This window comes from Cnephaeus nilssonii (genome assembly GCF_951640355.1).
Source record: "Cnephaeus nilssonii genome assembly, chromosome: 7".
Taxonomy (NCBI): Eukaryota; Metazoa; Chordata; class Mammalia; order Chiroptera; family Vespertilionidae; genus Cnephaeus; species Cnephaeus nilssonii.
The window spans coordinates 55,260,334-55,285,860 of record NC_137078.1 but is presented as its reverse complement, the minus strand read 5'-3'; the positions used below and the strand labels follow the sequence as shown (position 1 = coordinate 55,285,860).

The window sequence follows — 25,527 nt, the reverse complement described above, 5'->3', positions numbered from 1 at the left end:
TCTCATAAAGCCATTTCCCCTACCCCATGACTTGACATGGAAAAGAATCTGCATGCGTGTGTCCTGGCTGAGCAGGAGGATGACGTGTGCATGTACATATATGCATATACGTACAGGTTTATTTAATGGATCCGATCTACACTTCTGGAGGCTGTTTGAAGCATCTTATCAAAAGGAAACACATTGTAAGGAAGAGGTTAAAAAAGCTTTCAGACCCAACCCACATCCAACAGATCGGTCAATATCGGATACACAGATTTGGTTCCAAAGCTGAAATAGACCATCTCATGAAATTCAGTTATTTTATAGTATGCTATAAAAAAGAGGGACACATGTCTATTGACAGTTTAAATATTAACTCAACAGGCTACCTGGTGATATAAATAGGAAAAAAAGTGGTCATGAACTAGGAGTGTGAAACTATGACACCAGCCTCTCTTGGACTGCAAAGGATGTTAAAAAAAAAACCTATCCTAGAATCTAAAACAGGAAAACAAGTCAAATATTCCACTCCATATAGACCCCATCTGGCCCACATCATCCCCCCAAGGAGTATACCCCCAACACATGAGGTTTACTAACCACCTGCTACAGATGTTACTACATCACTAATTAACAATGATCACAGAAAATGTGTCATACCAGAGGTTTTGTTATCATACACAACGCCTTAGCGGCTGTGGAATCTTCCCCCAAGAGCTCTGGTCAGAAGGCAAACTGGTCCACGCCACCGGTCCAAGAAACCACAGCTGAGATACGGGAGCAGTGGAGGGTTGGTTCGCACAGTGAGCTCTCGCTGGCATGCTCCACCTCCAGTCAGAAGGGCTGGGATGTGGGGCACAGTCCCAGCCAGTGCTGCCGCCATCTATTCCTGGGCCTCCTTGCGGGTCAACTTGTAGATCTCGGTGGGTCCGTCCACGTGGGTGATAGTGGTGGTGAGCTGGAGTTCTTCCCCATTGTGGACCCTCAGATCACCTGAAACAGGGGTTTTGGGGTGAGACGTGTTGGAGGAGGAAGGAGAAGAAAGCTGGTTCATCTCCGTAACCACCGCCCTTTCACATTCTGAGCTGACAGCGAAAACCTGGGCACAAACACCAGGGCTCACGCCCAAACCTTTTCACTCACACTTGGCAGTAATTTCATCCACTTTTGTCTCCCAGAGAAGAGAGATTAATGAGAGATGAGTCAGCTTACTGCTTATGTAATTTGTAATCATTACTAACATTTAATGAGAGCTTACTTGGTGCCTGACGCTATTCTCAATGCTTTATCCTTGATCGTATTTATCCTCACAAGAGCCCTCCAAGCTGATCAAGCCAGCGTTACAGATGAGGAAACTGGGGTGGAAGGAAGGTGACTGCCCCCAAGGTGACAAACAGACACACAGCAGAGCTGGGAGCTGGGCTGAGGAAGGCTGTGCTGTGGGCTAAGCCTCCTGTGATGGGAAGGCAGGCACACGCACCCTTGTTGTGAATAATTTACAAAGTGGCTATGCCAGGTACAGGCAAACAAGACCTACCTGTTACCAACCGATTGGGCAGGGTACTACGTATAAAACTTTTAAGAACAATTAGGAGTTTTCTTCTCAAGGAAAAATGACCAGAAATACACTGAATTTTCTGCTATCCCCAGGATTCTGTACACAACACCAGTGTTTTGGTCACCCCACACAGTGGCCCTGCAGGGTGCTTGGTCAAAGCTAGTTCTTAATTTGCATATCTGGGAGAGCCATCAAAAGTTCAAAGCCAGTTTCAGGATCTGCATGTCTGAGAGTCCTCAGCATTTCAAAGAGTCCTGACCACCCCAGTAAACCGCTTAGCACCTCCAAGTGTTTACCTAAGGAATCCCTTTCATTGAAGACTTAGAAATAGATGCCAGGATGTAATTTTCTTCAGGTTTTGAACCAAAGATGGGAATTCTTTAAGCTTAAAATGTGATTCCAATTAGCAGGCCCTAGAAAATGTATCTGATCCTACAGATCATTTGAAGAAACAGCCAAAATTGCCTGGGCTTCTTTATTTCACAGGTACCTATATTACAGGTTGTGCCTGACACTGTCCTAAACACTTTACAAATATTAATACATTTAATCTTCGTACCAGGCCTTTGACAGAGGTGCTGTTGTCATCATTCCCATTCTGCTGATGAAGAAACTGAGGCGCAGGCAGGCTACGCACCTTGCCCAAGGCCCAAGCTGATGCACAGAGATTCAAAGGGGAGCCAAGAGACTCCAGCATCCAAGTTCTCAACCTTTAGGCTATGCTGACACTGTCAATATTCAAGTTCCCAACAGCCAGTGAGACTGCCGGCAAAGCATAACTTCACATGCAACGCGTTACAGTCATAAATACATACACACAGTAATTTGGATAAATTGTTCAGGATGTTAATTTTGCTCTTTTGTGTCTGAGGAAAGAGAATTTATAGCACAGAATATCAGTGCACTGACAGTAAGGAGAGCTGTTACGTATGAGCATTTACCATATGCACCCGGTGTTTCCTTATTAGATGTGAAGACACTGAGGCTCAGGTAGGCAATTAATTTCTCTATGGGATGCAGCCTGCTCCCAGCAGAGCTAGGATGAGGACCCGGATCTATGCATCTCTGGCTAGTGGAACTCCGATTCACCTGAGGCTGTATTGTACCTTGAAGGCCAACTCTTTCCCTGCAGGGAATGGATGTGGGAAGGTGGCAGTAACATGGCAGGAGTGGGGATCCTCCATTTGTCTCCAAATTCCAGGGACTCCCCACTCCTGCCAAGGTCTCACTCCATCTGTTCTTCTCACTCTCTTGGCTTCTGCCGCACCATGCACAAACACACTTGAAGATTCTTCCCTTTCAAGACCAAAAAAAAACAACCCTTCAAAAAACGTGATGTGTTTCTTACTGAGAGGGGAGAGGAAAAAGAATAAATGATGGAAGGAAAAGAATAAATGATGGAGGGAAAAGAATTCTTCGGTTTGCAATAAGTCTCTTTCTCTGGTTATAATGTCAATTCATCTCAGCTAATTAATAAGACAAAGGCTTGTTTCTTTCTAACCACTGTGAAATGAGACTGATCTCTGGCACAGGATTTAATCTCAAAGGACTACCGATGGGCCCTTTTGGTATCATGGCCAGAGGTAGCTGCTGCTGGATTCTAACTGCCTGAAATACGTACTATGGACCCAGAAACCTACATAAATGGATCTATAATGATAAGCACAGCTTTTAAAGACAGGCAGCTTTTTTAAAATGACAATTATTTGTGTATCTGTGACTACTTCAGTAAAAAGAAGAATAATTCTAAGATTGTTTCACAGAATCTGGAAGAGATCAGTGGTCTTCTAATACTAATAAGGGCTACCTAATTCTTTCCTCATAACCACTAAGACAAACTAACACCCCATTACCCAAACATGGAGGGCCAGGAAGGTCACACACCATGAGCTCCTATTTATTTCTTGAGGGCCAGGATTCCAATTCGTCTGTGTCCATGTCCAAAGCTTTTGTTGTTTCTGTAACATTACTGACTTCATTCTTTTCTGTGGGATTTTTTTCCTAGTCCCTCACTGACTTCCTTCTATTCACCTTCAAAGCTAAGTTATCAAATAATAACTCTCTAGAAGTCCCTGGTTCAGAGCAGGATGAGAAAATCAAGGGGAGTATAGTATTTATAAAGCAAAATTATTTCCATGCACATGACTGTTGTTTACTCTCAGATTATGTCCTTTCCTATATGTTGCGTGTTAATAAAATAGTGGATGGTAGGTCTTAAAATTCTCTTTTCTTTTCCAAAGAATGTGACCATGCAGCACAGGATCTGATATAGTACATTCTCATTAAAACCACCACCAAGATTTGTCTGGTACAGTCCAGTCTAGCTCCTCCCTGCTCTACTCTGAATGGCTAGGTCCATAGTAAACAGGTATGCCTTGGGATGACTCTGCTTTTGTGATTCCTCTGGGGGAGGTGAGGTGTAGTAGTCTTGGTGGGACAGAGTTCAGAATCCTGGGTCCAGCCATCTCTCAATCCCTTTCAATCATCAAACATAGCCTATACCAGGCTTGGGGTATGGTATTTCCTACCCACCTCCAGACACTCAACACCAGGCAACTGCAAGGAGGGGACACAATAAAGTCTAGAAGTTTTGAGTGAAATCCTAGTGTTGTGGGCTGACTTGTATTCCATAGCCCATAGTCATTTGTTGAAGCCCTAATTCTCCAATACCACAGAATGTGATTGTATTCAGAGATAGGTTCCTTAAGGAGGTAATTACGTTAATGTGAGGCAATGGGATGGGCCCTAATCCAATATGACCAGTGTCTTTATAATAAAAGGAGATTAGGATAGAGACACACACAGAGGGAAGACCATGTGAAGACACAGGGAGAAGACCTATAAGCCAAGAGAAGCCCTGGGAGAAACAATCCTGCCGATAACTTGATCTTGAACTTCTAGCCTCCAGGATCATGAGAAAATAAATAGATTTACGTTATTTAAGCCACCTAGACTGCCACATTTGTTATACCAGCCCTACCCAACTGATACCTTTAGGAAGCAGAAAGGTCCTCTCAAGCAGGTGACTGAGGTACCTTCTATCACCGTGGGGTGATAGTAATTCTAAGACTCAGAAAATGTGATTTTAGGTGCCTGGGTAAGGAAAGATCAGGCCACTGGTAGGCAGGAGAGGCAGGAGCAGAAAGTGCCCAACTACAAAGAGCAGAGCAGGAGCAGTGAGGCTGGCGAAGCTGAAGAGGCTGGTGATGGCCTGTCTGTCACCTCTTTCCCATCATCCCTAGGGAGTGGGAAAAGGCTGTTGAGGCCCATGTCAGAGTCTGAGTCCTGCCCTGGTGGGAAGACCAATTCCATCTAGACATCAAGAGGAAGGCGGGCTGGCCAGGGTGAGTCATCTAACAGGCAACCAGAGGAAAGACCTCAATAAAAGGCAGCCACTGTTGAAGCCTCATGACTCAAACCAAACATTTATTGAGGCAATGAAAGCCAAAGCCACCTTCCCTGTGAACCCAGCAGCATGAGACCTTAGAGGCTTCCGGAAGTAAAACGGCCACAGCGGGGTAGCCAGCCACCAGGACCTGGGACCCGGTCGCTGCCGTGGTTCCGGCAGCCTGAGTGTGTCAGACAGAAAACATTCAGTGTGAGTAGAAATCGAAAGGAACCAGTGGGCAACGAGAGTGTCTCCTGGCCCCTTCATCATCATCCAGTCAGGAATCCCATTTTCCTTTTTTTTTTTTTTTAAGCCTTCTGACAAGAATTCTCTAGATGAAAGAATACAAAAACGAAAGCGATTATTAAGAATTATTGGACTTCATAAGCAGCACCAGCTTTTTCCCCACATGAACTGGTGGCAGGGAGTTGGGTCGGTTGGCTGTGAGTATAGGGCCTCCAGGTCCCCCCCCCCTTGGAGACTGTGCCCTCCCTAAGGACTGACTAACATCAGCTGAAATTTGTTTCTGCCTAGGAAGATATCCATAGTGATTCACAGATTGGTATGGGAACAGGTAAAAAGAACAATTTTAATGAAAAGGCAGCAAAAGCAGAGCAGAAAACATGAGTGGTAAGAAAGAGGTCTAACCTTTGTTAAAGTAAAAAAAAAAAGCATATTTATATATACATATACACACAAGGGCAAGGGCAAGAAAGAGATCTAACCTTTGTTAGAGTAAAAAAAAAAGCATATTTATATATACATATACACACATAGAATGATGATATAAACATATCCATGCACACAGGCACACACACATATGTAAAATCATGCATGACTTACCACTGCACTGAGTTAAGTGAACCAACAAGAAGGAAGTCAGAGCTCCACATGCCTGCAGCACCCACCAGCCACGGAAGACATGCGAACGTGCTGGCTGGGAGCTGTCCTGCCGCAGCCCGTGTTTCAGGAGGCAGCCGTGAAGTCTTGTCTCCCATCCCAAACGTCTAGCTCTCGGGGAACAAGGACTGTCTGTGGGCTTTACATCACTCCACCTGATCCCACCTAGCATAGTGCTGAGTACTGAGGTGCCGAGTGGTTCATTTCTAAGGGCCACTGGACCCACGCAAAAAAAGGCAAACAAATAGCCCTGACCAGTTTGGCTCAGTGGATAGAGCGTTGGCCTGCAGACTGAAGGGTCCCGGGTTTGATTCCGGTCAGGGGCATGTACCTTGGCTGCGGGCACGTCCCCAGTGGGAGGTGTGCAAGAGGCAGCTGACTGATGTTTCTGACTCTCTTTCCTTCTCCCTTCCTCTCTGTAAAAAATCAATAAAATATATTTTTTTAAAAAGGCAAACAAATATATGAGAGAAAATGCTCTTTGGAAACCGACCCTCGCTTGCGCCTGCTGTCCACTTTGTTCCTCTGTCCATTCCTTGACCAAAAGGGAGAAGCAAACGTCTATGCTCTCTGCTCCCACTTCCTCCTGACACTTCTTGGCATCTTTCTCCATCTCCCAAACAAAACAGCACTTCTCAACGGTTCTTTCTTTTGCAGAGGTCTATCTTTTTCCAGAGGTCTATCCAGGATCCATCTCATGAAGGCAAGAAGCATGGCACACCTGTGATTCATTCTCCACAGCAAGAGAGATCTGAAGTTTTGGCTCTGGACCATAAAAGCAAGGGGTAGGGAGAGCAGTCCAAGCCAATTTAAAAATAAAAACTTCCCAAGAGAAAGGAAAAGGAACATGAATAAGCTGGGGTGAGGGGGAGAAGAAATGCCATCCAGAGAATTTAAAACTACAGTATATCACCCTAAGAGTTCATTTTCTAGGTTTCCATATAATATTCCAAACTAGCTCTTTCAAAGGAGCTCCAAGATCTTGGCAAAGACACCATAATTCCTAGGCTACAGTGTGTGATTTGGCAGCAGATGAAGAGATGAAAAGTGAAAGGAGCAGAGAAGAAAAATGATCAGAGAACCCAACATGGAGAGCCCCTTCCAAAGGCTCAGCTCACAGCACCATGCGGGACAGGGTGCCACCAGCTGCCAGGGGCACAGTCACAGCACCATGCGGGACAGGGTGCCACCAGCTGCCAGGGGCACAGTCACAGCACCATGCGGGGACAGGGTGCCACCAGCTGCCAGGGGCACAGTCACAGCACCATGCGGGACAGGGTGCCACCAGCTGCCAGGGCCTCATGGGCTGCTCTGAAGCCACAGTTGATCACGTCACCACCACAGACCTGCTAAATGGTATCTCTTTTGTGTTTATGATCAGACGGGGTCCCAAAAGGGTCTGCCCACCAAACCGTTTGGAGGATGTTTTTCAATAGGGGCCCTATTACATTAGAGGCAAGACAGCTCTTTACTCAACGAACTGCTTCGCTCAATGCAGGACATTGAACGTACCTAGAATTCGGTCACTAAATGCCAGTGGCATGTATGTCCCAGTCATAGTGACAATCTAAAACAACCATGAGCATTTCCAAATACCACTTGGGAAAAGACTCAGGTGAGGTGCCCTCCTCTTGAGAGCTAGCTTTTTTTTTTTTTTTTTTAATTGATTTTAGAGAGAGTTGGGGAGAGAAAGAGTGAGAAATATCGATTTGTTGTTCCACTTATCTATGCATTCATTGGTTGATTCTTGTATGTGCCCTGAGCAGAGATCGAACCCACAACCTTGGCGTGTCAGGATGACACTCTAACCAACTGAGCTACTCGGCCAGGGCCAAGACCTAGCTTTTGAGCTTTCTGTGAAATTGCAGTTCAAGCTGTCTTCAACAACAACAAACATCTGATGAGAAAAAGATCAAGTGCTATTCTCAACTGCAAGGTTGCAAGCCCAGGAGGGCAGCAGTTGTGCAGGGAAAGAAGTCCTACTGGGTGCTGCCTAACACCTGGCTGCAATTCAGCCATCTGGCCCTGCAGGTGGCAGGCAGTCACGCTGTCTCTGCAGGGGTGGCTCCAGCTCTGGCCTCCCACGTGCCTGAGAGTGCCGGAGCTGGGCAAAGTCTCACCAGTGTTTGGAGACCCCTTACCTGTGACAGAATCACGCCCTGGGCTGCGACTTTATGGCAGGAGGTGCTCTTCAGCCCCTTCCTTGCTATCAGGAAGAAAGAAAACCACAGAATTTCACGGTTCCATAGGACTCTGGGAGATCACTGACAATCGGGAGAAGTGATGCACAGGGGAGTGAAGCAGGTTGCCAACAGCCATGGAGCAAAAACAACCAGAATAGTGTGTGTACCTGAAGCACAGGTCAGCACGCAATAATTCCTACCCATTCGAATGATCGTTCCAGCATCCTGGGAAGTCCAGCCATTGCTTTTCGGTGGAATTCCCCGGGGAAGGCAGGAGCTCCATCCTTTGGGTTCCTGCTTAATATTCTCAAGTCAAGAACAGGCCCATGTGGTTTGTGCCAAAGTCCAACAGGATGTCCATGAAGTGAAATCAAGATTCTTGTTCACAAGCCCAGAATGCCTTCCTGAGGGCGCTGTGGAGGCCCCGTTGGAGAGGCTGCATGCTTCCACAGGCCATAGAGTCCAACAGAGTTGCTCACAGTGGAAAGGAAGCTGTGGGAAGTGAAGGCTGCCTAGCTCACAATCCAACCCAAAGTTGGGCAGCTGGGCAGGTAAGTCAAAAGGTACCGATGAACCAAATAGAACCAGAGGCATGGATTCATGGCACAGACTTGACAAATGTCAAAGGGGAGGGGTGTGGAAGGGTCTGGGTAAAAGAAGGTGAAGAGATTAGCCAAAGAACATATATGCAGCATGTCCCATGGACACAGACAACCGTGCGGTGAAGACTAGGAGAGGGGGGTGGGCAGGAGCTGGGTGGAGGTGGGCAAAGAGGAGGAAAATGGGGGACATCTGTAATAGTGACAACAATAATCTTTTTAAAAGTCTTTATTCTTGCCCAGGACCCATGGCCAAAGGTAAACCTGATACTGAGTGTGACATGAAGTCGAGGACCAGGAAGGAAGGCAGGCCTGAGGTCTAGGACGCTCTGGCACAGAGTGGCAGGTATAGTGCCGGAGACAGATGCCGGCTGAGACCATTCCTCTCCCGCTGACCCTCAGCACAAAGGCCTCCCCTCCTCGCCCCATTTCTCATGTCACCATCCACCTCCTTTAACCCCACTTTCAAGATCGCTCATCTGTAAAATATGAAAGCTAATCTAGAACTCTTATTTCTAAAGCATTAATTCACTCAACATTTTCAAAGCACCCTTAAGAAGTCTTCGCCCTTAACCCTTTGCACTCACTTGCTTTTTTTCTCGATTCCTTTATTCTAATGCTAACCGTGTCGAGTCACACTCGACATCCGAGTGCAAAAGGTTTAAGGAGTTAGTGTTTCAACAGGAGTGAGAAGGGACAGGCGAGCTCATGCACAGCTGCACAGTGAGTGTTGTGTGAGAAGCGTAACCTTGTTCCCCTAGGCCTCTTCCCTGGGACGCCAGTTCCAGAAGATACACTGCCTAGAATAAGGGTTACAGGACCAAATGATGTAATCACTTGGGGAAATGCTGTTACCCCCTGCCCATTTTTAAATGACTTACAGTACATATTAATGTGCTAAAGGCATTAAGATGTCTTTTAGCAAAAACCCCATTGATGCTGATTAAAAACCCAATGATTATGGAACGTATTTGACTATTAACATCCCACAGCGATAATATTCTACTGAATCTAATTTGCTGAACTCCAACTGGTGTGATCAGGAAAAGGTTTCAAGAAGGAAGAAGCATTTTGAGTGAGCCCAAGAGACAGGAAGGGTTTTATTACACCCAGATGAAGACAGGATATAAATCTATTCATTTACCACACACTCACTGAGCATTTCCTATGAGCAAGGCCAACCCCTGGTGCCATGGTGGACAGGCAGACCTTGAACCCTGGTCTGTGCTCTGGGGCAGAGTGAAGGGCACAGGCTCTGATTTGAGGAAGAGCACCTTATGTTTGGGGAATAGCAAGTATGTGGCTTGGGTAAAGCAAGTGTGAAAAAGAGATGAAGGAATAAGGGTGGACCAAACAGTATAGAATCAAGCATCCAAAGAAAAATGAGCTATCAGAACAGACATGTACCAGGCCACCAATTCCAAGTTAACAGCTCTGCCATCGATAGTAATATTCATTTCTTTCTGCCGTGGCTGGTAAAGAAGGAAAGGCAAGCCCTTCCCTTCTATGGGCCTCAGTTTCCTCATCTATAAAATGACCAGACTGGCTAAGTTCTCTAAGGCTCTTGCAGCATCAACATCTGAGACAGCAACACCAGCACTTAAGGAGAGACAGGCTGTGGGGACTGGTGAATAGCTATTAGTTTGGACACATGTCAACAGCCTTGCAGAAAAAGTGAGCAGGAGAAAAATGAAGCCAGCACCCTCTTCAACTCCCAGGGCCCAGTCCCACTCCACCAGATATCTTAGGATCACACTTCTTATACTAGAAGAATGAATGTGGTATACTTTTCAACAGTCCATTTGGCAAAAAAATAAATAAAAATAAAAAAATGAGGAAAGCAAATTTAATTTTTGTACTAACACTGGGGCATGTTTTAGACTGGAATGTAATATTACCAATGTATTTTCAAGGTATTTTTTAAAAATGAGAACTTAAAGAAGTATTTGCCCTATGCTGGCTTTTTGTCTTATGGTTCTGCAATCCTTAGGGTGCTCACTCACACTCGGAGAAGGGAAAGTTTGGGAAACCCAGAGGCTTTTCTAGCCTTAAGTCATGTGGAGACAGAAGCCTACTTATCCTAAATAAAATTATACTAAAGAGCCTAGCACTCACCATTAGACTGGTCATCCCCATAGTTCTTATGGGATGGTGCGTACAGGAACATCAAAGCAAAGACGTACAGATTCCACATCCCATAGATGCCTGTGAAAAAGGCACTGTTCACCTGGACTGTGACACCACCCCACTTCCAATGGCCTTCAGTCACCTGTGGAGAGAAGACAGTGATATGGAATTAGAGCTGAGAAGAAACACAACACCAACACAGGAACCAACCAACACAAACACCAAGTCTCTTCTACATGTGGGAAAAGTGTAGGGCGACGTAGGACTCCAGTTTTTAATCTGAATCATACTCTGAACAGATTAATTAAGGGCTTACTATATGTGTCAGGCACAAAGTCTGCTTGTCATTTGGCTGCACACCAGAACCACCTGGGAAGTGTCTCTTCCTAAAACAGCAGCACACCATTATCCCTAATTTAAAGAAACTATGATTGAGCCTAACCCTTATCCACAACTCCTCCTCTGGTATGTCTTCCCAGCTCGCTGTAAACTGCCCGCAGACAGAGGCCAGCTCTGGTTCGTTCATTGCCATATCTTCAGTCCCTGATGTGCCTTGGGACTCAGAGAAGGCAAGTGAGTCCTCAGAGGGAAGAGTTTTCCCTAGAGGGGCGGTGAGGGGAAGCACAAAGACACAGTCAGAGATCCGGATCCAAATCCAGCCTCTACCTCTACTCTGTTTAATGTGAGAGAAGTAAAGACTAAGACTCTGGACTTTAGTTTCCATCAGTACAAAAGAAGAACTTGCAGGGCTATTGAGGAGAATTAAGTAAAAATATTTCTAGAAATTTCCTGGCATGCAGTAAACACTCAATAAATCTTTTTTTATATCGTGTCTCTCTTTGTAGGTCACTCACAAAAGTAATTATGAGCTTTCATATGCTTTACAATCCTGCAAGAATGTTTTGAGGCTGCTTTTGTCTATGTTAATGACTTGGTAATTATTTTAAGAGCTGTCTGATGACATACGGGTTATACTAAGAATTGTCAACAGAACTGTTGAGGTGAATGACTGGTGATTTGTGAGATCAATGAAATGATTTTGACCACTTCTGCCTGCCACAGGAAATCTTACATGGGAATAAAAGAAAGTATTGGACATATATTCCTGTGATAGTTTAATGAGGCGAGGTTATATAAGCTATCCCTAGGAACCGCTTCTTCTAAGAGCTAAAGTGTAAGAGGGAAAGCCATATCTAAATATTAATGACTAACCAACAGGTTGATTTCACCTCCTGTTTTTGAAGCAGTGGGTCTATATTCATTTGGTACCCTCTTTATAACCCATAATCCACTAGGGCCTCAGGCATAGTACAGCTGTAATGAAGGTATTTCTTCCTGAAAGACCTGGAGTGTCAGCTAACCAGATTAAGTGATTATAGACTTTACCAGTTTTATTTTTTTCATTTTTATTTTTTAAATATATTTCATTGATTTTTTTTTACAGAGAGGAAGGAAGAGGGATAGAGAGTTAGAAACATCGATCAGCTGCTTCCTGCACACCCCCTACCCGAGATATGCCTGCAACCAAGGTACATGCCCTTGACCAGAATCGAACCTGGGACCATTCAGTCTGCAGGCTGACGCTCTATCCACTGAGCCAAACCGGTTAGGGCGACTTTGCCAGTTTTAATTTGACACTGATGATACATAATTTTTTTTTTCATTTCTGTGACTCAGAAACAAACCACCACCATGAACTCTTATTTATTTGGGGGAAATAATTCACTTTATATGACATGCTCAGGAAGGTTTTGGCCAAAGAAGGATTTCTTACTCATTACTGATTTTCGAGCAATGCACCAACATTCAAGCTATTTAGGGCTTACTTTGTAGAAAAGTCTCCAAATGTCACTTTTTCTTATTTTTAAGTACAGAATAGCCTAACGTTATAAGAATCACAGTACTTAGAGCATACTTAAGATAATTTTTTAATGGAAGGGGAGAGAAAGCCTTAAGATGGTTTCTGGAACCATGTAGCAGATACCACATGTACTAGTACCTGCTGTCCTTGCAAAGGGAGCTCCTCTCTACGCAATTAAGGAGGGGCGGCTAGGCTGGGAGAAGTACAGTTAAAATGGGGTCAAACACTTCTTACCTTCTTCTACTCTATTAAGATAGGGGACCTGTAAGAGACCCTACTTCCTGTGACATGAGCTAGAAATAGGACTGACAATTTTGCTGAAGTTGATTCTTGCTGGGGGTGGCATGACGGATTTAAGGAAACACCCACTTGTGTCCCTGGTATACAAATGGTGCTCAACAGACAGATGTTTGTTGAATGAATATGGGCAAAAGCATAGGGATGTGCAGAAGGCCAGTGCAGATAGATACATGGAAAGGGGGGATAGAAACAGTCACACTTAGGAAATATCTGACTGAAGAGTCAGAAGAAAATACCACAGTCCTTTGCAAATCCCAATAATTGCACTTAAAAGTAAGAGGTTATTTCATTGAACTATTTATGCCTATTGCATTCTTTTATGTCAATTTAAAAAAATAGTTAATAGGTATTAGCAAAGCTAAGATTTAAAAAAAGTAATAGCAAGGATAATAATAGTTAACATTTATTTAATGCTAGTGGTTTGTTAGGAAGTACGCTAAGAATTTTACATGGAAGGTATTAGTTTCAATAACAAATATATGAAGTAGGTAGTTAAAATTTCCATTCAACATGTGCGTAAACTGTGACACAGAATGTCTTGCCTAAACTGCTCAGCCAGAAAGTCTGACTCCAAAAGAAAATCTACTTAGCCGTTATACGACACAAGAGTAGGAATATTATCTTAAACCGGGGTGGGTCTCTTAAGCTAAATTATGAGGCAACTATTGTGTAAGGTCAAATTTTTTTTGAAAATTCACTGAATTGGCCATGATGCACATTGGTTAATTAGTATATGTACACGCAGGTGTGTTTATTCAAATCTGTACAGTAATACATATGCACTATATATCCTAGATATAATGCATGGCATATAATAAATTGGATATATATATACATATATATATACATATATATATATGTATATATATATATATATGCAAAATACAATTTTATAGCAGAACCACTCAAATGACATGCTCATACTCAGAGGGGCCCACAGGAGCTGAGGCTGAGGAAATAGCATTTTCATGCCCAACTCTCATGTTTGCTTCGAGACACATGCGCGTCTAGATAGAGTTGCAGAATTACCCATACTACTTAATGTGTAATCTCTAAATGTGTTATTTCCTGCTGAGGGCAAAGAATTGAATTTGCATAAATAAATTGTATACAGTGTCACTCTGCTGTTGGGGACTCGATTGTGTTTTCCCCTCTCCTCCCTCAATTATTCATGCCTGAGCCATCCTGGGCTCTGAGCACATTCCCACCACCATGCACCACAATCAGCAGCCTCAACAGAGCAGCCTTGTAAATCCAAAAATCTCATTAATGCCAAAGCAGAGAGGTGGCACTCACCCCGCTTTAACTTTCAGAGAGAAAAATCAGGTAGCCCCAACAAAAAAACAAAAAAAAGAAAATCTTCTCCCCTCTGTATACATCCTATTTCTAAAGGTTCCTGCTTTTCCTGGTTTAACATTTGAACAATTTACTTTTGTGTGAAACCACCCAATTATACTCCTAGAGCCAAGTGAAGGTCAAATCCTTTTACACCCAGTAGTCTTGACAACCAGCATTCCACTTAACAACAAGATTTCCAAATCCCAGACACAGGCTCTCTTACTGGAAACATTTCCTCTGCAAGTAACAGAAAGAAGTGATCACACAAACACGAAAAGAAGAGCTGGGGACAGGCTCTCTGGGAGTTTGCTGCTTATGGCTTGACCTGCATGTCAGGCACCTGGGGGTTCCCTTAGTGAAGGTTGGTGACCTTCTCCCCTGCATTGCACTTCTGTTCCCTACTGCTCGTCACCCCTAAATGGAACGCCTCTTTCTTTTCCAGAGGGAAGGGGCTAAAATACCACACTGTGATGTGCCATCTCTCGGTTGCTAGGACTGAGGCCATTAAAATGGCAGGCGTTAAAAGACTGCACCTCAGTGCCCAGCTACAAAGCCTCAAGGTCACTGCATTCCACAGCTTCCGGCGGCCTTTCATTCCTGGCCTCCAGCTTCAATGTCCTGGCGAGATCCCCTCGCATTATATTTCAGGGGCTTAAATGCAAGCTCTCCCAGCAAGCCCGAGTGTATGATGGAAGTTTTAATACATTCCTTTTACCTAAGGCTGGGATCTATTTCAAAAAGTTACCCAGTAGATTTTCTTTCAGGTGAGCTCATTGCTGAAACATTCCAACAGGACATTAAAAAATAAATCCTCTGATCACTCTATTAATACAGTGCCTGGGACACTGAGAGTTATGCCTGAAAACGTCTTAAATCTATAAATAAACCTTTATAAAAAAGCCACCCAGCAGGAGGAATGTGAGCAGCTAATGGAATCCAAAAGACCTCATTGCTACCCCCTTAGAGTTCAAATCCACTCTGGACTGACTGTCACAGCAGATATAAAAAGCCAGCCACAGGCTGAGGCTGTGTTAGAAAATACTGGGGCGATGGAATATTAATCTTTTTCTTAGGAGAAAAGCCACAGACTCTGCTCCTTGGAAGACTGACCTCCTTTGCTCTAAAAAGGTGCAGTCATTAAACATGTACAAGGTTAAATTCGGACAACATATAACCGCCTTAAACATCAGCCCAATGTCCCTTCCTGACTTCAGGGAGCAGGGACTCTGCAGAGGCAAGAGAGGGAGGGGGGTGGGGCTGTGGGAGACAGACTGCCGCTTTCTAAAGTGGCAGGAGCACGTGTTAGAACGAAACGTGCCCTTCCTGGGAGCATATCTTGGTTCTGCCTTTTATTTCTCAGCTCATCTTACGTGAGGTTCCGGGTCTCCAAGCGGGGCCTGCTGCTTGCTCAGCCCGGCAGAACTGGCTGTATTAACAAGCACATGACCAAGGCACGGCAGGGCTGCAAAGCATTTTGGTCACAGGAGGGACTCAGCCAAGGGATAAGTCGGGCCTCCCGCACAACTTGTTTGAGCCTCGGTGAGGTGAATAAAAAACTCATTCAGAATTTGAAATATTTTTACTGCATCAGGAGTGGAGAATGAAGTTTCCAGGGTTTTATAAACAAACAGTCTGATACAAACACAGCACTGTTGTAGGTCACAGCAGATGTGGTGAACAGACCTTATGAAGATATATATGTATATATTTGTTATTTTCCCCCACATTCACTTCAGCCTTCAGGAGCAACTCGAACACTTCCCAGTGGGCATAGCCAACAGAACTCTAGGGACTCCTAACTTGGTGTCCTTAATGGAATTCAAAGGGTATGTGAACTGAAATGAGAAAAATATGCTATTTTTGTTTTCACCAGTCTCTAATTGAAAGTTAGTTTTTTTCAATTATGATTATAGAAAACAAACTCCCATAATAGAAGCACTACCTATAATTTTGTTGCCAACAGAAGTCATATTTTCATATCAATTACACTTATAGATATGTATAGTTGCACATATATATCATCTATCTGATTTCCTTTTTATTTTGCTCATTTAAAAACATTCAAAGAAGAGGTCCATAGCCTTCACCAGCATACCCAAGGGGTTCATGGCACAAAAAGTGAGAAGCCCCTGTACTGGAAGGATACTTGCTAGCAGAACGGGGCAAGTCTTGCCCTAAGGCTCTGTGAGCATGCCTAACATCTTCAATTTTGGCCAAATACAGGGATGGCAGAGCAGCTGGTAAAAAACAAACAAACAAACAAATAAAAAACAAACAAACAAACAAAAACTCAAAAGGTCTGGGTTCTGCTCCTTAACTTAGTTTAGGTCCTTTAGCACAATATTCACGCTCACAACGCCTGCACTTTGCAAGCATTAGCTCATGGGATTCTTATAGCCACATTCTATAGTGTACTATTATTATATATCCATTTAACAGATAAGAAAATTGAACCTAGAACTTTTAAGTAATCCATCCATAGTCACACCCAAGTGGAAAACATTATAAATAGGATATGTCTCTACAGCCACTAGATTTCATATTCTAGCAAACTGGGATAACAATTCCTACCCATAGGATTTCTGTGAAGTTCAGATGAATAATCTATATATATAAAAGCCTAAGCGACCAAACAGGCTGCATGGGGCGACTAGGCCGGCAGGGGGGGTAGTAAGGGGCAACCAAATGACTGAGCATCAGGCTGCGTGGGGCAACCAGGCTGGCAGGGGGGTTAGTGAGGGGCGACCAAATGACCGAGCAGCAGGCTACGTGGGGCGACCAGGCCAGCGGGGGGGGGGGGGGGGGGAGGGGAGGGGGGGCAGTTAGGGGCGATCAGACAGGCAGGTGAGCAGTTAGGAGCCAGTGGTCCCCGTTTGTGAGAGGGATGTCCGACTGCCGGTTTAGGCCCGATCCTTGGGACATCCCCCGAGGGGTCCCAGATTGGAGAGGGTGCAAACTGGGCTGAGGGGACCCCTGTGCACAAATTTCATGCAGTGGGCCTCTAGTAGATACATAATACATTAGATGTAAATAGTAACTTCCAAAAACAAGTTACCAATATTTAAAAATCATTAGCATTAAGATTTTGAAGCAGAGCAAAATGTTGAGTTTTGGAAATAACCAGTAGAGATAAGGGGACTTTTGAATTTCATTTGATGTTTAAGTGGCAATAGAATTATTAAAAAGAATGGCTGATGGCCTATGAAAGGATCTATGCTAATGCTAGATAAGGATCAACTAAAATTAATACTTGCTTGCTGGTGTTCTGCTACAGGGCTTGAAAAGTTTATTCTCTGAAGTAAATGAAACAAGTGCTCTTCAATATGGCTGCAGGCTGTTAATTTACTTAGCAACTGTTCCTCCCCCCCTGTACTGAAAGGGAAATTCAGTCCACTTCTGGCCAGATAATGACAAGACCCAGAATGAAGCCTAGAAAACATGGCTTGCTCAGCTGCCAGCATGAGAGGTTCCCTGCTCCTTTCTCAGTAGCTCTGCAGGATTTTCTGTGCAGAGTAGAAGCGCCTCTCCAGGGACATTCTCACCCTGACCTCGCAGGGTCCACTTACCTGACTAACAATGAAGAAGATGATGGTCATGGCAGCACAGGCCAAGGTGATAAGCATGAGGAACTTGAACCTGAAAATTAGGCCCTATTAGGAGAGAGAAAGAGTAGTTTAATATTCCACCAGCTACCATCAATCCTTATCTCAATATATACATCTCTAAGAAGCGAATTTTAAAGAAATCTATAAAACCAAATCCCTAAGAGTGATAGTGAAATAATTTCACATAGTAACCTTTCTCCTGCAGAGGGGAAAAAAAATGTCTTGGACCAAATATGTCCTATGTTCTTATCTCGCATAAAACAGTAACACCAGAGCCTGGGAAATTATATTCACAGCACATCATGAGGCTGCTAATTTCCCTGCTAAGCTGGTTATGCTTCTCTGCAAGGGTTCAAAGTTACCAAATCCAAGTTTTTTTTTTTTGCAGTGGAAATAAAATTCTGCTCCAGTGAACAAGAAGAAACGTGCATATTAATCAACATGAAGTGGACTCGGTTGAGTTTTTCGTGTGTCACTCTAGCTCTAGAGACAGGCAAAGCTTTAGAAAGTGCCCCTGGTTTCTGAGAGCAGGGTTGACGGGAACCTGTGCTTTGGGAAGGGACGCCTCTGCAGACCCACTGCATATGGGAGCCCTGTGGTTCTGCCGTTCCTGCTTCTCTCCTCAGAGAGGAATTAGGGCCATGTCTCTAAGGACAGCCACTTGGGCGTGAGCCCAAAGGGGTCCTTGAGAAATCAAGAATGTGTTACCCGCATTAGAGATTTGAATGTTCCTCTTGAATGAGCCACACAATCTATAAACAGAGATTACTGAACCCTATCTAAGCACCTGCTGGATATTTCAGGGGAACTGTGGCTTCCTTGAGTCTGCAAATCAGATCACCTGGGCTGAACTCCACCCAGTCTTAAGGCTGATTCTCAGCAAGGGAACCTTAACTAATGCCTCACCCCAAGCCAAATCCCAAGTCTATCAAACTCAGATCTCCCACCTAGCATGCACCTACATTCCACCCCAAAGCCGAAGAACCTGCGGGACAAGTTTACTCCTCCCTAGGGACAGAAATACATTTATACCCCAGAAAACTCCAAAATTTAGATAGTCCAGCTACATGCCTCTCAGAGTAGGATGTAGCCTCTTATTTTTCCCAGAGATCCTAGAGTACACATAAGTCTCTCAATGTGTATGTGTATTTGAAATAAAGGCTTCCAATCTCCAGGTGTAGGGTGGTGTGTGTGTGTGTGTGTGTGTGTGTGTGTGTGTGTGTGTGTGTGTTTATACAGCAAGCAGGAGATACTGAGTACCATTTCCTGAATGAGCCAAGAGACCTGCTTACCTCATAGTGCAGCCGCCGGACTTTGCTCATGGCTGGCAGGCTGGACTGCTTCCCATTGATGTTCCGAAACACCTGAAATACCATGAAGCACAGAAACAGGAAGTACAGGCAGAGGCAGATCCCAGCCACGATGATGAAGGCCATCTGATGGTGTTCGGTGAAGGAAACAGCAGGGTAGGCAAGCACACAAGCACTTCTCCCAGCTCCATTGGTAATACCTTTTCTCTCCAAATATGTAGGTAGTTTTCAGGGGTATAAAACATTAAAACCTTGTTTTAATGTCAGTGAGACAGGTTTTATGCCACAATTCTGGCACAGAGAGAAACGTCCCAAATTGTTTTCCAAGCCAAATAAGAGAAACGAAACTTCGCTTGTTAAAAATGCAGACTTTAGGGCCCACCCTAGACCTTCTGAATCAGAATCTGCCTTTTAACAAGGTCCTAGGGCCCTAACCGGTTTGGCTCAGTGGATAGAGCATTGGCCTGCGGACTCAAGGGTCCCAGGTTCTATTCTGGTCAAGGGCATGTACCTTGGTTGTGGGCACATCCCCAGTAGGGGGTGTGCAGGAGGCAGCTGATTGATGTTTCTCTCTCTTTGTTTCTAACTCTCTCTCCCTCTCCCTTCCTCTCTGTAAAAAATCAATAAAATATATTAAAAAAAACACACAACAAGGTCCTAGGGAGATTCATATACACAATAAATTTAAAAAGCACTGAAATATTAGATGTTGATTGCATAATACTGATCAAATGGAGAGCTGCATTAAAATCACCAGAGGAATTAAAATACAGATGGCCCAGGTCTCTCACTGCAGGTATATGGAATCAGATTTTCCAAGGTATAGGACACCAAGTATAACCATGTTTGGGAACCATTGGGCTAGACTCTGGATTTTTGGGAGGAGATTGAAACGGGGATGGGTGCAGCAGCTGCTAAGGGAGGCTGGCCATGAGAATGAAGGTCTTAGAGTAAAACCAGGAGTGAAGCTCTGTTTGCAATCTCCTGTCCACCACAGAAACTATCATGTCAAATGGAACAGGGAGCAGGAGGACACATGGCCAAGGTGGGAGTTGAGAGGGTGGCAATATACTTTCAGACCAAGCAGGGCGACTCTAAGACCTATCTTTAAAGTTCAGTCTGAGAACCACTGAGGCTCGAAGTAGAGTGAGCTGGCTCGGGAGACAGGTGCCCTACCCCTAACTCTTTTCTGCTACAACTCAAGTTGCATATTTAACAATTGTTTAACAAGTGTGAACTCAGCATGTATATTTCATTAAATAATATATTTAATGGAGCTTTTCCTTCTTTCCTAAAATCAATAGTACCCTGGAATGAAAAGAACATAATTATTTGCTTCAGGACTCGAAATGTTATTTGCCTTCCTAAATCGCCATCATATCATAGAACAAAGGGGCTGGAGTATACTTGACATTATATATGTATATATCCTATATTAAAAAAAGCTAATATGTAAATAGACCGAATGGCGGAACAACCGAAACAACCAAACAACTGGTTGCAATGATGTGCACTGACCACCAGGGTGTGTGTGCAGAACATGGCGGGCGTTGGCCTTAGCGGGATGGTGGAGCAGGTGAGCGGGGGTGCCAGACCAAGGTGGGGCACCGGTCGCTGTCATTGGGGCAAACCTCTGGTGGTTACTGAAAATTCTTTGCTTCCTGGAGCCACAGTCCCGCCCAGTGCTCGCACCTGCTGCTGGTGCCGGCCCCGCTCTCACCCACTGCCAGCACTGGCCCCGCTCGCACCCGCTGCAGGTGGCCAGCGCTGGTCCCAATCACTTGGTGCCATTAGCAGGTTCGAGTGGCAGCTGCTGGCCCTGATCGCTCCTAAGGGCTTCTCCACCTCCCCCTTCTCCTGAGGGGCAATCAGGGCAGCAGCTGCCACTCATACCTGTTGCTGGCACCGGCCCCAATTGCTCCGTTTGGTGCAGTTCACATTTTTGGAGTGATGGAGGGACGGGGAAGCTTAACTCTCTCATCTTTCAGATAATAATACTACTGATTTAGTGTGCTCACAAACTTCTTGTGATAACACGAAGCCAATATAAACATCATGGCCAGGCAAAGCATACTGGCCAGCACATGACAAAATATTATCCATCAGGAAAGAATACAACTCAAGGCTTTCTCCCCTCTCCAGAGAAGAGTCTTTTTCTCCCCAAGGATTTAACGCATTATTCAGGAAGATAAAATATTTAAATCCAGCATCCTAAAAGGGATAAGCTAATACTGTCACTTCTGCTTCATGAAGATGACTCCAACAGAGTTTATGCAACCAACCAGAGGCCTTGGGCAACGCCTCTGGAACTAATCACCTTAGCCTTATCTCCTCTTGGTCTCGGAAATGAATAGCAGCAGCATGGTCTGTCAGCACACCAAGGTCACTGTAAGAAGTCTCACACACAGAGGAATTTAAAAACTGGCTCTCCCACAAGGAGTCCAGAAATGAACCTCCATGGCTCCAGGGAAAAGCTGGTCATGCTTCGGTCTGCAGTAAACAAGGGTGGAATAGATAATTTAGACAGGGTGCAATAAGACCAGCAATTCTGATGCTTCCGCCGTAAGGACGTGCTGCAATCTCCTTATTTTGCCTGCTCTCACCCAGGCTTGAAAGCAAGCATTAATTCCTCTCATTATTTGCTTTAATTGTGCCGTTATCTTCGGTCTAAGGATCAAAGCTCTGGCTGAGCACATATGGAGAACATCATTAGAAAATGATCTTGGGGATCGGACGGCTATGGGAAGAAATAAAACCCTGAGACCATCCAGGAAGGATACAGCCAGCTCTGTTCCAACATCTGTAGTCCAGATACTGTAGAAGGGATTCGTGAGTTGTACCCCTCTACAAAGAGAAACGAGATGGAAAAGAAAGAAACAATTAATACAGAGGCAAAGGGATACTTTCCTTTCTATATATTCTTAGCTTTTCAGCTGGAGGAGGGGTGAAGGGTATATTTAGAAAAGTCACAGAGGCCCTAACTGGTTTGGCTCAGTGGATAGAGCATCGGCCTTCGGACTGAAGGGTCCCAGGTTCGATTCCGGTCAAGGGCATGTACCTTGGTTTCGGGCACATCCCCAGTAGGGGGTGTGCAGGAGGCAGCTGATCGATGTTTCTCTCTCATCAATGTTTCTAACTCTCTATCCCTCTCCCTTCCTCTCTGTAAAAATCAATAAAATATATTTAAAAAAAAGTCATAGAGGACTTAAATAGAAAAAGAGTTTGAAGAATAATTAGCCCAATCCGGCCAGTGTTGCCCAGTGGTTGAGCCTCAATGTAGGAACCAGGAGGTCACAGTTTGATTTCATGATCAGGGCATGTGCCCTTGTTGTGGGCTCGATCCCCAGTAGGGAGCATGCAGGAGGCATCTGATCAATGATTCTCTCTCATTATTGATATTTCTATCTCTTTCCCTCTCTGAAATCAATAAAATACAATAAATAAAAAGGAATAATCAGCCCAAATAGTTTGCATCTATAAAGAGCTTTACCTTTGATTTAATCCCAATCCCTATCTGAGGATATGACCATGTCCACAGGCTCCCAACCACCCGTCTCCCTTTGGAAAACTCCTCCTGAAGAGTGGTCAGTGGACATGCTGGTGCGCATTTCAGCCCAGAGTCCCACAGGCATCTGCTCACCTCTCACACATGTCAAATATGAAGAGGCAGAAAGAGCCAACAGCGATTGGTCCGACTTGCTTCCAATACCCTGCTATGTGATTCCGCTCATGCTGATCCTGATGAAAGTCAAGTTGAGAAATGAGATAAAGATGGGAGAGCAAAACATTTCTATAGGTGAGTCAGTCATTCGAATAATACTTGATGACAACCTGTGCCAGACTCTAGGCATTCGAGAATGGGTGAGACCAAAATCTTTTCCTAAAACTCTCATAGTAATAACAACAGGGTGCTACAGGAACACAAAGAAGGGCCTTATAGGTTAAATCATTTAGAATAAAATTCCTATGTGACTTATTCTTTGTGTTTGATAAGGTGGAGTGGTCCCCAGAAGACTGAATAAAGACTCTAAGGTATTAAACTATGTCAAATGTAAGAGGTCTCATGGTTAAGAAAATAAATCCATGTTTTCCCTGTCTTTGTTCAAAACAAGAATGGTTCCTCTTGATACATGTACAAAGATACTAAAAGACAGGAAATAAAGGGGTGTAAAGTGAGAAAATCGAGAAAGGCAAAAGACATAGTTTAGCATCCAGGCTGGGACCCAGGTGGGACAGTCCACACCAATTCACTCTGGGCAGTGCACCCCGGCAGACTGTCCGGCTGCTGCCCCTGAGCCTACTCCACTCGCTGTCCCTGCTGCTGAGGGCTCGTTCTCAATGTGTCACTGCTGGCGAACCCTCATGCCTCCCCTGGCAGTAGGCAAAGCCTTTCTCTCCTCTCACTGTTCTAGAAGGGCTGCATGGCTTCGGAAGCAATGATCAAACCATCATGGAATTTACAAACAGCCCACCCAACCACGAAGCCCATGTGCTTGATCTGGGGCCCAAGCTCCAGCTGGTGTGTCATTTTAGCCGCAACGTGCTGACGGCACCATTCTTATTTTTATCCACGGTACCGTCAATTCCTCTTGAAATACGATTTGGTGTCTGTGCAAACTGACCAGGGAGGTCAGTATTTCAGGGTAAGAGGGGTTACTAGGCCACCTGGACAAATTGCCAGCTGGAAAGAACTGGGCCTACACTACATTCTCTGGTGGTTACTTTGGTCCTGGGGATAAGCAGAGCAGAAGCCAAAGGACAAGAAATAATAATAATCACTAATCTTTGTGTGTTTACTCCCTGCCAAGTATGTTACATTTATGTCTCACAAAAACCCTATCCCATTTTATAGATAGGAACTTGAGATTCAGAGTGATTAAGTCACTTGCCTAAGGCCACTCAGCTAACCAGTAGTGAAGCAGAAATTGGAACCAAGAGCCTGATCCCAGAACTCACTCCTGTAGCGACTAATTTATTCTGCCATATCCACTGTCCCTTCCCTGAGAAGATCTTACTCTTACCATCATGTGCTCGCCACAGAAGATGATCCAGAAGGAGAGAAGCATTGCATAGAAGATGCCCTGCCGAATATCACCAAACAATAGCATCCAGGTCCAGTCAAACCCAATGGAAAACCATTCCACTGGGATATTGATAAAAGTCATGGAAATCCCAAGGGCAAAGATGACTCTGATGGCAAGAACATATCAGGAAAATGATTTGATTCATTTGGGAAGCAGATCTTCAAACATCAGAAGCCAGTTTTGGGGAATGAGAGGTTACTTATTGGGAATGAAGCCATATGACCAATTTTCTTAGCTCTCATAATGAGTTTCTACACAGAGATACAAAATGTCTTCTTTTTGTGGTACCATTGCAGGATCGAGGAGTGTTACTTTAACCTTTCTAGATTACTGAATTTAACCTCCTTAATCCCTGGAACTTTATTTTGGTACTAGCTCAGATTAAAAGCTTCCTACAATGTTTTTACCCTCCCTTGCCTTCTTAATCAGACCTCACTGAATATAATTATCCTCTCTTATCTATTCAGGTTATCCCTAACTTGATCACTAAGAATATTCATTGTTATAATGCTTTCCTCAGCAACTGTGAGTTATATAAGCATATTCGTTTCAATAATAAGTGACCCAAACAATATGAAATGCACATTCTTTTAATGGCTTGTTTAGTGTTTATTTTGCTTCCCCCCATCACACTATTAATTGCCATTTCTCTATCAAATTATTCATTGAGTCAGTGATTTATTCCTATTTTCATTCATTATTAATGAAATACATATGTTTATTAAGCACAGATTATATGCTGGGCATTTTGTTAGGGCTATAAATACCTAAATAAATATGACCAGTTCTTCCACTCCTAGAAATATGTTTAGTGCCTCAGCCAGATAAAGAGACAAAGTGTGATAAGCGGTATGATAGAAGTGTGTGCACAGGCTGCCATTGGGAGCTCTAACTTTGACAGAAATTGAGGTGAGCTGTAAGTCAAGGATATGGGGGTGGAAGGGCATCCCAAGCAGAGGGAAGTGCCTGGATGGAGGCACAGAAGCCTGGATGGAGGCACAGAAGCCTGGATGGAGGCACAGAAGCCTGGACGGAGGCACAGAAGCATCTGGGGATCTGCATGAGGCACTTATCAGGAAATGTCAGGACATGATACCAGAGAAGTGAAAAGGGGTGAGCTCATGAGGAAACTTGAATACCTCATTAGAGAATTTGTAATTTACCCTGAAAGAACTGAAGATCCAATAAAAAAGGCTCAACAATGGAGTGACATGATTCTTTCATTCATTCAACAAATTCATATTTATTGAGTTCCTGCTATGTACCAGTCACTATTCTAGACACTAGGAATG

The 25,527-nt window shown here is 44.2% G+C and overlaps 1 protein-coding gene across 2 annotated transcripts in view; it reads right to left on the bottom strand.

The window, feature by feature from the left end:
• Window positions 1–271: 271 nt before the first annotated feature.
• Window positions 272–25,527, bottom strand: part of WLS (Wnt ligand secretion mediator) — a 99,966-nt gene continuing 74,710 nt past the window's right edge. For both annotated transcript variants that reach the window (XM_079777486.1, XM_079777485.1), the window contains exons 6-12: window positions 24,173–24,341; window positions 22,792–22,889; window positions 21,932–21,995; window positions 19,134–19,277; window positions 17,803–17,886; window positions 10,726–10,879; window positions 272–975 (exon numbers count right to left, since the gene is read on the bottom strand). In XM_079777486.1, the coding sequence (XP_079633612.1) occupies window positions 866–975; window positions 10,726–10,879; window positions 17,803–17,886; window positions 19,134–19,277; window positions 21,932–21,995; window positions 22,792–22,889; window positions 24,173–24,341 (823 nt within the window). In that variant the 3' untranslated portion in view covers window positions 272–865. The remainder of the gene's footprint in view (window positions 976–10,725; window positions 10,880–17,802; window positions 17,887–19,133; window positions 19,278–21,931; window positions 21,996–22,791; window positions 22,890–24,172; window positions 24,342–25,527) is intronic.